At 40.5% G+C, this 13,029-nt stretch overlaps 2 protein-coding genes across 2 annotated transcripts; one reads left to right on the top strand and one right to left on the bottom strand.

Annotated features, from left to right (window-relative positions):
* Positions 1-2,078: 2,078 nt before the first annotated feature.
* sft2d3 (SFT2 domain containing 3) lies at positions 2,079-3,078 on the bottom strand. Its single transcript, XM_056264762.1, has one exon. The coding sequence runs from the start codon at positions 3,006-3,008 to the stop codon at positions 2,331-2,333; it is 678 nt and encodes a 225-aa protein (XP_056120737.1). The 5' UTR covers positions 3,009-3,078; the 3' UTR covers positions 2,079-2,330.
* Positions 3,079-6,073: 2,995 nt separating this feature from the next.
* Positions 6,074-9,269, top strand: si:ch1073-184j22.2 (dual specificity protein phosphatase 18). The gene is made up of 2 exons (XM_056264763.1): positions 6,074-6,166; positions 8,475-9,269. Exon 2 carries the CDS (start codon positions 8,483-8,485, stop codon positions 9,047-9,049), a length of 567 nt encoding a protein of 188 aa, XP_056120738.1. The 5' UTR covers positions 6,074-6,166; positions 8,475-8,482; the 3' UTR covers positions 9,050-9,269.
* The last annotated feature ends 3,760 nt before the right edge of the window (positions 9,270-13,029 follow it).

Here is a 13,029-nt window from a genome sequence, read left to right as displayed (position 1 = left end):
ACCCACCTCTACATGCACGTATTTTTTTAATTACTTCCAAAGCCTTGATTGGTTCAGGTGTGTTTAGAGTTCATCTAAACTTGGCAGGAAGGTGGATCGCCAGGAGAACAGAGCAGCCCAGCTTTGACCCTGTCCTAACCAGATTTGACAAAATGATAATAAATCTCTCAAGCTCTCTCTTCCATAGTTTTTGTCCTAATTAACCACAGAGAACAGCTCACATTTTGGGTTTTAGCTCTGCCCACACACAAACTCTTTTTCATGAAAAAAACTATTAAAATCAGTTTATCTAGCGAAGCATTGGAAGTTATAAATAGAAGGTATGTGTTTTACGTTACATGTGTTGCAAGTGTGGGAGAATGCGCAAAGAAGGAAAACCGTTTTGATTGGCTGTTTTGTTACCCCAAGTTTTTGTCATAGCCCATCCATCTTTGTATTCGGTGTGAACAGACAAATGTCTTGCAGCTGGAATCTTTTTGTTTGGGGCCTGGTTACGACATGGTGCAACACTACACTTTTTCCAGTCGATAATTCAATTTTGGTTCTATATCTGCAGCATCACGCCTGGTAGCACTGCTCACATTGATATCTGACTTGACCAGAGAACTGCTACTCATGAATATTAATAATCAAATAGAACGAGTAAGGAAGAAATATTGGATATTACACATCTCTGAAGTTTCACAAGGTAAACCATTACGATGATTGCTGTCTGGAGAGCCATCATGGAAGTGAGAGCATGCAAAGATCTCAACCACACTGTTCTGAATATCTGTGATTTGTTATATGTCCCACAGCTTTTTTTGCCTTCAGTGTTGACTTGCACATTACTTGACAAAAAAATGTCCATTGTCAATAGTGTGGCGATAAATGAGAAACTTTTCAATTTCAACACAATTAGCTTTGTTGGTCAACTTTAACACAAGTGAAATCTGCACCCCTGCAACTTTTATCGCCCTCAAGCGAAACTCCAGAGTGTGTGAATTACTATTGAGATGACTGGATTTCACAGAGCAATTATAAATGTGCCCGCCCCACTTAAAGCTTTTTTAAAAGCTTCTTTCCTAAATAGAGAGAATTTATTTTAGTGGATCTTAAGATGCAGCCACATTTACAATTGCCCAGTGAAATTTCACAAGCAAAATCCAGTCATCTCAATAGAAATTCAAGCAATCGAGAGTTTTGCGTGAGGGTGGAAAGGAAACGTTCCCAATGTAGGTTTCGCTAGTGTTCAAGTTGTTCACACAAATCAAATTTTGGATGCCTTCCTTATTTCAAACACCTTATTCAACTCATCAGCTCATTAGTAAAAGCTCCAGAACCTATACCAGGGTTCCTCAAATCCAGCGCTGGAGGGCCACAGTCCTGCAGTTTACTGGATAATATTCTGATTGTTCCAATCCAATCTGACCTGTAATGTTGCCTGAATCATAATCATACACTTCGTTCGTTGGCCAGAACTGAGACCTGATCAAACATGCCTATGTGCAATTGTCTAGGCTGAATCCGAAATCGCCCCCTAAACCCTCATTCACTATTCCCTAGGTAAGTCTACTTATACTGTTCACTTGAAGGAGTGAATGGAAACGAGTGAGCGAATTCGGGCAGCCGTTGAGTGTACATTGGTTGTACACTCGTTATATGTGGGATTGAATGAGTGCACTCAATAACATCCACTATGGTTTCAGACACTACTACTACAAATGGCTGTCCCTTCAAATAGGGCGTTATTTGAGAGGACAGCCATTTGTAGTGGTGTCTGAAACCATAGTAGACGTTATTAGTTATTAGGGGGTGATTTCGGATTCATCCCTAGTAAGTGAAGACCTTGATTGGCTTGTTCAGGTGTTTTATTACGGATTGGAACTAAAAGGCCAGTGGCCCTCTAGGACTGGATTTGAGGAACCCTGACAATACTGTGTGTCATGGGAAACATCTGTGCTCAAAGACCAAAATAGAGAACCACCACTACTATACATGTTTGACCATCGTATGTGATACAAAAGTGATCTGTCATGAAATAAATGGCTTATCTTATTTTTGACCAAAGGGCATGATGTAGAGAACACAGAACAAGATACATTCAGTAAGTTTATTTATAAAGCTCAGTTTCAAAAGCAGTTCAGAAATGTCAAGTCAAGTAGTAATTGATGTCTTGGTCATATGGTCCTTGTGGTGAAAATTACAAAATGCATATATCCCCATCCAGAGAGTGCAGCTCACATTGTATTCCTATGCCAGAGCCAACCAGAGTTTCACAATCTGTACCAGACCAGTCACTCTCCAAAAAAAAAGTTTCCATGGTAAAATGTGTGTTGTTCAGTCCGTGGTCATATAGGCATTGTCTTTCCAGTTATAGTCCTTTTAATAGCAGACGCTGCCATGCCACCCACAAACCTCATCCCTGCACTCCCACCCGGCAACAAAGCCACAATATAACCCACGATAGCGGCGATCTGAAGGCCGGCCCCGAGCGCGGTGAACAGGGTGCTGTGAAGACTGAGTGCCGCGTACAGGGTGCCCACCAGAGCACACAGGTACACCGCGCCGCCTGGGGTCGGGGTGGCGATGAGTTTACTGGGTCCGCGGAGGATCGCCGCGCCGAGCAGCGCGAACACGGAGCCGAGCGACCAGAGCAACGCGAACTTGCGCGCCTTCAGCAGGAGCAACGGGGCGTACAGCGCCGACAGCCCGAAGCACAGAGCCGAGAAGAAGATACACGTCCCGAACGCGACCAGCCGCTGGGATCGACTCAGGCCCGGTAAACACGGGTCCGGTTCCGATGACCAGGGCCACGAGAAGCCGCTGCTCGAGCCCGGGCCCGATGACGACGTTCCGCGGGTGCTGGCTCTGGAGAACGGACTCGACCACCGGCCGAACCAGCTCTCGGGCACCGACTCCGGCTCATTAAAGTCTATGGTTGTGCTGGAACTGGACTGGGATATCGTCTTCGCGCCGCTTTTAGACTGAGCCAGATATTCCTGGAGATCTCGGTTTAATTCTGCCATTATTCAGAAGGATTTATGGAACGAAAACAGGAAGTTATTGTGGCATTGTGATGACGTCTCACAGTGACGTTTCTGTACGTCTTCTTCTTTTCTTTTTAATGGCGGTTGACAAACCCACGCAAACCCACCCACTGGACTGGAGGGAACAAAAATTTATTAAGTTTATTTATTAAACCTATTTCTTTCAAATATTTATAATTGTAAAATAAACATATATATATACATTTATATACGTAAACATTTATATTATATATAGACTTATATAATATACTGTGCTGAAGCATTCGTTAGTATTGTCTTAAGTGTTGCATTTGTATATATTCAAATAACGTAATAGCCTAACTACATTAGAAATATACTTACATTGTTTATCCTCCAGCTCATTTTTTTTGTGTTTGGAGATTTGCATTGGCGCAAAGATGGTCGAATAGTGGATAAATTATACATTAATAACAAAGTAAAAGAAGCCTCTTTTAAAATAATGAATATGGGGGAAGATACCGCCCTTAAGAACAATGTGGATTCAGCCTACTTTTAAATTGTAACATATTTATAAATAAGTTTAGCACACGTGTGCAGGATGATGATGCATCAGCCAATGTGTTATATAGGAAATAAATAAAAAACATTTGCAAATTTGCTTGTTATAGCACAAAATGTAAAATATTAAAAGAGGGGTAAGTTGGCCCGCTACCAGGGATAATATTCATTGATGTTCAACATAATACAATGTCATATATGAGTATTTTCCAGAGACACCACATTAGATCAAAACTGTTGCGGCTGACAAATTTTAATATTCAGATGAAATGACAAAATTAAAAACAGCTTAGCCAATAGCCAGTCATCAAAAGTGCCGAGATGAGATTTGTGCCATCAGGAGAAAAAACACCCTAAAATGTGTTGGAAAACCAAATATTGATTACTCTTGCAATATCTGTAAAGGTGAAAGGGAAACCTCTTTTTTATTTATTTATTTTCCCATTTTTTTTATTGATATGTACGTTTAATTAAGAATAAATTGAGCATTGCTGTTCAGCTGAGTATATTCGACATATTAATGTTAATTTTAATCTGAAAGTTTCACATAATTGTCTGACTCCAAACCAAATTTTTCTCACTTTCAAAATGATTTCAAGATTTATTGTATTGATGTATGCAATTGTAAAGGTCAAAAGACAATTAGACCCCATAACATGGTAAGCGGTATGATGAAAATTGCATAAAGTGGCACCCTTTCCCTGTTATTTAGTATTTATATTTTGTTATTGTATTGTTCCCTGGCACTGTTTTATTATATTTTATTATTTATTTGTTTAACTTTTGGATGAATATTTCTCATTGTATTGTTCGTGTTCTGTAGCATGAATAAAAAATAGTTAAATATTTAATTTATTAGGCCTATAATAAACAAATACAAACATTTAGTATATTGATATGTTCTTTTTAATTGTCTTAATTTTGTTATGGTTCTTATTGTTGTCAATAGTTTAAAAGAAAGTGCTACAAATAAGAAAAATGTTTTCATTTTTGATTTATTTTTGATTTTGCTGATGTGTTCAGCGTTTGATCTGTCTATCTATCTAATAAAGGACTGAATTGCATTCAAGTTAATATTTAAGTATACACAAGTCTTCTTGTTCTACATTTCCAAACCTTGACATCAGTTAATAAAAGTCCAAGTTTGAATTGTTTGTTTGGTTTCATAAACAGACAAGGCTGTCTGTCACGAAGATGCAGAGGGAGTTTAAAATTAATCTCTCTACTCATTGGCCAGTTGTCGTCAAAGCCTTTTTAGGGTTTGAGCGTGTCTACGGGATCTCCCTGCACACTGTCCAGCACAAGTGTGAGAGAGAGACACACACACACACCAGGGACCAGGTCAGTTTAGCCTTAAAACACTGTACACAATAAATAAACACATGATACTATTTTAAATATAGTTGAATAGTATAAGTAGAAATGTCAACAAATGTAGTGTCCTGTCAGTGTATTCATAGACTGCATGTGACATGTGCATGTTCCACATTGTAGTGTAAAGTTCATATGAAACACTCGTCTGTATTTAGCTCATTGCACATGACTGTTGTTTTGTAGCCAGCAACTGGTAGGAAAATGCCTTTTTTTTTGCGTTGTCTTGTATGTCTCATATTTAAAACAGAACTATTGTCATTTCTAGCAATATCTCTGCAGTTTGGGCTTTTGCTGATTTGTGGGGTTTTGTTTTTGACATATTCCTCTGCAGTTTACCGTTTTTGCTGCTATGAATATGTATCCTGTCGACTCTTCGTTTACAGACTCATTCTAACACGTGTACAGGTCAATTTATTTAGAAAATACATTAAATATGCAGTTCATACACACTGACTTTAAAAGCCAACTCATCTGATAAGCATCTTTGACTATACATAAAGGTATTTGACATTGATTTGACATTTTTATTTTGATATTGTTGCCTGTAGTTTTGTGCCTGATGAAGCACAAATCTCTGTTGGATTGAAACACTGCTGTTTATAAGTTTTTTCCTTGAAATTTCGGTAATACTTTACAATAAGGTTGATTATTTAACATTAGTTAATGTATTAACATGAACTAAACATCTCTAATAATAATAATAATCTCTGTTAATGTTAGTTAATAAAAATACAGCTGTTCATTGTTTGTTCGTGTTAGTTCACAGTGCATTAATTAATGTTAAAAAGATTTTAATAATGTATTAGTAGAAAGTATTAGTTGAAATGAACATTTACAAAGATTAATAAATGCTGCATGTATACGTGCATACGTTCATTATTAGTTCATGTTAAGTAATGAACCTTATTGTAAAGTGTTACCGAAATTTCCTTGAACGTTTTACAAAACCATATACTGTACATGCATACATTTCTAAGAACTTGGCACATGTGTTTTAAACTTTGTAAAGTTTGTACTTTCCTTTATCTCATATGTTCATTGACCTGTATATATTTGTGATTTTTCGAGAACAATTGAAGCTGCTGTCAACTATTTATGAGAGGGCTACTCAAATCGGCTCTCAAGGTCCACTTTCCTGCAGAGTTCAGCTCCAACCTTGATTTCACTCACTGTCTGAAACTTCGAGAATCGCCCCCTATACCCTCATTCACTATTCCCTACATTACTCCACTAATATAGTCCAAGTGAGTGAATTCGGACATTGAGTGCGCTGTTGAACCGCTGCCGCTTTTGCATAGTTTGTGCTTGCTGATTAATAATCATTTGACACTCCAGTATTAATGAAAAGATTTATCTTGAACTCTGTCATGGAAACTAGCATGTATAAACCTTAATTAAACAATTTAATAATCAATTGAAAAGTATGATATTACGCTGTACCCACATTGGACCCAAGGGGGTAATCCATCGACCGAAAGTTGAAGCCGGCCGGGTGCCGCCATCTTGTAGCAGAACTTCACTTGCGTTAGCATTTCCATTGACTCCCATTCATTTTGGCGTCACTTTGACAGCGAATAACTTTACATCTGAGGCGTTTAAAGACTCCATTTGTCCATTATTTATTTCTAAAGAAACACGACAATGTATAAAGTGCTCCATTACCTTCTATGTTACATTATGGCCCCGTAGAAACAGTTTTTGTAAAAATAGGCTAACGATTGCGTCATAACCACTCAACTCTCTGTCGCGCTGTACAGAAATTACCGTACAGACAGGAGGAGAAGCTCGCAGGCAATCGGGGGGACGTCCCGTCAAGGGAGAAGCCCATAGATAATGAGTCCATAAACGCAACGGAATACTTACTCCTGCTCACTCACGCCAAAGAACTCTTTGCTCAAGTTCCCCGTCTCTGCAAGATTAACGTTGGCAATTTTCACGCACAGCTACTAGAAGATTAACGTCTGTCAGACAGGTTGCCCACGTCATCAAGCTTAGTTTGAGTCGGTTTGAGTCTGCGCGTCAGGAACGGAAGTGCTCAAAAATCGCTAAAAATGGGCTTCAACTGTCTCAACTGAGTTCCAATGAGATGGCGCTGTCCACTTCTTATACTGTCTATGATTGGACCAGCGGTTTGGAAAATGAGCGGATGGATGATTCAGCTGCGGGCGCCATCTTCTGGCGAGACTCAGGAATTAATTTGGCACAACTCTCACAGTGCATTATGGGTATTCTTTAGCTGTTGAGTTGAGTGTCCCAAATGGCACACTTACGGTCTTGAGAACTTACAATGGCTGTGCACGTGCGCCACGTGTCAGTTAAGTCCATAGCCGCTTTTCCACCATAACATTCACTATGGTTTCGGACACCACTACAAATGGCTGTTCCCTCAAATAGTGCCCTAAGGGGCGATTTCTGACACAGCCCTTGATTAGCTTGTCTAGGTGTGTTTGATTAGGGTTGGAGCTAAAGGCGCGTTCATGCCATGTCGTAATTAGCATAATTACGAGATTCCAACTTGTGAAATGCATTCACATCTTCATAGAGCTCATAATTACAACTTGGTAAGAACGTCACGTGGTGATTACGGCATGGTGTTGTAAGGCCGGCCCAATCGGTCCAACCACAGTTTCCTATGAGCGGGTGAAGGTTTGCTGCGGGTTACTGTCTTTTCCGCGTGGCAAAGTAATTTAATTCCAATTAAGCTTTTATCTGACTCCATTTTATCACAACCTCGAATTTAGGTTGGAATGCCAATTAGTTATTGGTCATTTATATACTATTTCAGCAGCAATTTGATTATTCTATTGAACTCTTTACTCCTATTATCCTCGTTCATTTGGGTGCCAAAGTCGCACAGGGTCCTCACACCGGCCGTTCATTATGTGGGCCCACGATCACAAACTCGTCAGTTTTGGGTCACTAAACAGAGGTAATTGGCAAAGATTTCTAAGACGGTCGCATTAGACTGAATATTTTGTATAGCCCCCTTGGTTGTATACTTGAATTAAAGTAACGTTTTCTTTTGACAGAGGTCATGACCACTACTACAGATATAAGCCGACCAATATTACTTTTCTGGTAGTAGCTTTGGTTTGGTCATGCCATGGTTTCCCACGTACACTTATCTAAAATAGCATTACATTAAGCAAAGGTAAGACAGTCCATTTGCCTAGAAGACCCACCCTCCTCTGTAAGCAAGATATCTCTAAACTCTTAAAACCCTTATTAACTTTTGTTTTACTTCTTTGGGGACGAGACCTTTGTACCAGTCGCACTGAGACATTTCAAATGATACCAGACATGTATAGTGTTGTATGATAATTATTCACATTTAAGAGATTTTTGGGTAAATTTCAGGTGATCTCAGCATGAGAGAGAGACGGGATGGGAGGAAAAGGAGTGAGTTGAAAGAAATGTAAATGAATACAATGAGGTGATTGACTCGCATAACAAGAATAGCTTAATGCCCAAACTGTTTCTAAACTGTCTTGTTGGTTGTTTTGTTTTTTATTATTATTATTTAAAAAACTAATATTCTTTTTCTCCATGCAGCCAGTATCATGTCAGTATCGCAGATAACGCCGACCCTCTTCCTGAGCGGGGCCGATGCTCCTATGAATCAGGCACTAATGACCCGCAAAGGCATTACACTCATTGTGAACGTGACCCTGTCCCACACCTGCCCCATCTACCCCGGTGTGGAGTGCATACGTGTTGCAGTGTCCGACCTCCCAAATGCCCGTCTGGGGGATCATTTTGAGCACGTTTCAGCTCGCATCCACAATAACAGAGCTGGAGGAACGCTAGTGCACTGCGCCGCGGGCATGAGTCGCTCGCCGGCTCTAATAATGGCCTACCTCATGAGGTACAGAGGAGTGACTCTGAGACAGGCACACAACTGGGTTAAAGACAGCAGACCCTACATCCGCCTTAACACGGGATTCTGGACCCAACTTCTGAACTATGAGAAGAAACTCTACGGGAAGAATACTGTGAAAGTAGCAGAACCGCTGGATCCAGTCCCAATGCCCCAAACACCAAAACTACCTTCCAGGAACAACACGAGACATTGTCCTCCATCACCGAGGCTGAGACGGCTTAGAAGATTCACCTCTTTGGCACTTTAATCAACAATAGCAAACTGATCTTTTTGCCAAATGTGGACATTAAATGTCCCATTTTCATAATGTAAGGGCAGTAAATATCACTTTGGATGGACAGGACCTTATGCAGTGAAACAGACCATATCAGTACTTCAGCTTGACTGGTTTGTTTTTCTGCCAGCATTTGATTTGTTTGTTTTTGATGTGGCCTGGCTGGAATTCCGGGAATAAATGTTGAAATGTTGTAGTATGTTGCATTATTTAACCAACAGAGGACACTGTTGGAGCATCACACTCACACGGGCTCAGGGCTGATGAATGCGAGGTCTGCTCTGAACATCTTTATCTCAGTTCGTCTAAAGCTAAGTTTGCTTGGATTTCTACAGTATGATGTGCATGATGTTAAGACTTAAAACCTTTTTAAAACTTTCAAACAAGACTTTGTCAAGCAAATTTTACAATTACATTTTCAGTTCATTTTAATTGCACTTTTAACTTCAAACTCAAATTGCAGTTCTTCGTCCTGTTTGCTTTCAGATGTGCATTTCAACTCTCAATTGTAAAAACCGATGGAATGCCAAAGCTGCCGAAATGAGAAAAAAATAAACAAACAAATAAAAATATAAAAGAAATGTAATATATACACTCACCTAAAGGATTATTAGGAACACCATACTAATACTGTGTTTGACCCCCTTTCGCCTTCAGAACTGCCTTAATTGAACTGCCTACGTGGCATTGATTCAACAAGGTGCTGAAAGCATTCTTTAGAAATGTTGGCCCATATTGATAGGATAGCATCTTGCAGTTGATGGAGATTTGTGGGATGCACATCCAGGGCACGAAGCTCCCGTTCCACCACATCCCAAAGATGCTCTATTGGGTTGAGATTTGGTGACTGTGGGGGCCATTTTAGTACAGTGAACTCATTGTCATGTTCAAGAAACCAATTTGAAATGATTCGAGCTTTGTGACATGTTGCATTATCCTGCTGGAAGTAGCCATCAGAGGATGGGTACATGGTGGCCATAAAGGGATGGACATGGTCAGAAACAATGCTCAGGTAGGCCGTGGCATTTAAACGATGCCCAATTGGCACTAAGGGGCCTAAAGTGTGCCAAGAAAACATCCCCCACACCATTACACCACCACCACCAGCCTGCACAGTGGTAACAAGGCATGATGGATCCATGTTCTCATTCTGTTTACGCCAAATTCTGACTCCATCAATGTCTCTGAATGTCTCAACAGAAATCGAGACTCATCAGACATTTTTCCAGTCTTCAACTGTCCAATTTTGGTGGGCTCTTGCAAATTGTAGCCTCTTTTTCCTATTTGTAGTGGAGATGAGTGGTACCCGGTGGGGTCTTCTGCTGTTGTAGCCCATCCGCCTCAAGGTTGTGCGTGTTGTGGCTTCACAAATGCTTTGCTGCATACCTCGGTTGTAACGAGTGGTTATTTCAGTCAAAGTTGCTCTTCTATCAGCTTGACTCAGTCAGCCCATTCTCCTCTGACCTCTAGCATTAACAAGGCATTTTCGCCCACAGGACTGCCGCAGACTGGATGTTTTTCCCTTTTCACACCATTCTTTGTAAACCCTAGAAATGGTTGTGCGTGAAAATCCCAGTAACTGAGCAGATTGTGAAATACTCAGACCGGCCCGTCTAGCACCAACAACCATGCCACGCTCAAAATTGCTTAAATCACCTTTCTTTCCCATTCTGACATTCAGTTTGGAGTTCAGGAGATTGTCTTGACCAGGACCACACCCCTAAATGCATTGAAGCAACTGCCATGTGATTGGTTGATTAGATAATTGCATTAATGAGAAATGGTGTTCCTAATAATCCTTTAGGTGAGTGTATATATACATACAGAACTGCAATTTGAGTTTGAAGTTAAAAGTGCAATTAAAATGAACTGAAAATGTAATTGTAATATTTGAAGACATAATAGTTTTAAAGACATTTTGATCCATTTCAAATGTTGACGACTATATATATATATATACAGTGGTCAACATTTGAAGTGGATCAAAACCTTTCATTAAAGTTATACATGAATTTTGAACAATACCCGTTCATGTCTTGGGACAACTTTGATTTTGACTTTTTTGATCCACTTCAAATGTTGACTACTATATATATAGTAGTCAACATTTGAAGTGGATCAAAAAAGTCAAAATCAAAGTTCAAAGTATACACACACACATACATATATAAATATATAAATAAATAAATGAAAGCCTCAAAGCCGTCCCCTCTCCACCCTGAGCTCGGTTGTTCTGTCTGAAGTAAAACTCGCCTCCCTCATTACCATATGGACAAAGAAATGTATAAATAAATAAATGAATGAACAAATGAATGAATAAATAAAATAAATAGATTTGGAAATAAATAAATGTAGACATAAATACATGCATTTATAAATAAATGTGGAAATAAATAATACAATTATACTAGCCAGGGAAAACCCAGACAACTTCCGGCAAATTTAGATTTGCTCTGAAAGTTAGTCTGGCAAAGAGCTCATTCAAGCCCATTTCCAATCCGCCGAAATCGAGGCACCAATCAGAAACGTTGGGGCGGGCTTTACACGATCATGACAGCGCTGGGATTTTGTAGCCTACATTACAAAGATGGATGCCGCCGTCGAACATCACTCGTTCGAATTAGCTATCGCGTCTGTTTTAAGCGATTTGAACGTTTCCTTTTTATTAAAAACCGAGCAAAGAACAACACTCGGAGATGTTTCTCCGCCGCTCTGCAAAAGGCATCTCCTTCATCGCTCTGATTGGTTTTAGGTCTATCCGCGACGTCCGTTGGTGACGCCCCTCTGGAAATGATTGGTCTATGACGCTTTGCCAGACCATAACTCAGTTACAACTGAGAATGGTCTGGTTTTAACCAGGCTACAATTATACATAAATAAGGGAACAAAAGTATAAATGCACATTTATGTTTGTTTTTTTCAGTACTTTGTAAATGTATTTATTTATGCATTTATTTATTATTTCACCAGCTTTGGCATTCCATAAAACGTACTCGGTTACTAACGTAACCTCGGTTCTCTCTAGAGAGGGAACGAGTACTGCGTAATAGCTTACACTAGGGGAAAAACTCTTTTCCACGAGATATTGAAGCCAAAAATTATCCTTAATTTTTTATTAATGTAAAACGCTTTGCAGCAGCAAGCAAACATAGGCGAAACAGCTCGCGCGCCTATTGGTTGCTCTGCAGCAAATGCAGCAGCCTATCGAGAGAGACTCTGCGTGACGTAATGACCAATGGGGGCCATTCGCGCCCATATCGTCACGTCCCGCCAGAAGGGGCGTGGTCTCACCCTATAAATATGCTCGTTAGGCTGGTACAAGCTGGTTTTTATCGCTGAAGCGAACCAGAGCGTATTCCAAGCACGGCAAGATACGCAGTACTCGTTCCCTCTCTAGAGAGAACCGAGGTTAGTAACCGAGTACGTTCTCTTACGAGACTATCTCTCGTACTGCGTAATAGCTTACGCTAGGGGAACACAATGCAACACGCCGTGCGTACAGGGATCCAACACCAAAGTCCCGAGGGCCGAAGCCCAGGGCTCATGTAGTGCATAATCACCATAAACTCACATAGAGTGGAGGAAGAGAGGCTGGAAGCGTCATTCCCTATAAAAAAGCACCCAGCGGGGCTATCATATGACAATAAAACGCGCAGCCAGGGTGAAAGCTTTCAGCCTGATCTGGGTGGCCATACGTGTGTCAACACTCATGGGGCTGCAGTAAACTCAGCATCTGGGCCGCACAGCGGGGCAGATAGCACTGAATTTTAGATCGCCAAAAGCTTAGCTTGTAAGGCGGGTACCTCCAGGTTATAGTATTTTATAAATGTAGACGGCGAGGCCCAGCCCGCTGCCGTACAGATATCTTGCAGGGAAACCCCGCTCGACCAAGCCCACGAAGAGGCCAAGCCTCTCGTGGAGTGCGCCCTGACACCCAAGGGGCACTGTAGGCC

This window comes from Rhinichthys klamathensis, unplaced genomic scaffold (genome assembly GCF_029890125.1).
Source record: "Rhinichthys klamathensis goyatoka isolate OS25496 unplaced genomic scaffold, OSU_Roscu_1.1 h1tg000011l_1, whole genome shotgun sequence".
NCBI lineage: Eukaryota > Metazoa > Chordata > Actinopteri > Cypriniformes > Leuciscidae > Rhinichthys > Rhinichthys klamathensis.
The sequence above is the reverse complement of the archived record's forward strand: the minus strand, read 5'-3'. Positions and strand labels throughout refer to the sequence as shown.

Excerpts from the sequence above, each read along its gene's own strand:
- sft2d3 (XM_056264762.1), bottom strand. The coding sequence starts at position 3,008 with ATGGCAGAATTAAACCGAGATCTCCAGGAATATCTGGCTCAGTCTAAA.
- si:ch1073-184j22.2 (XM_056264763.1), top strand. The coding sequence starts at position 8,483 with ATGTCAGTATCGCAGATAACGCCGACCCTCTTCCTGAGCGGGGCCGAT.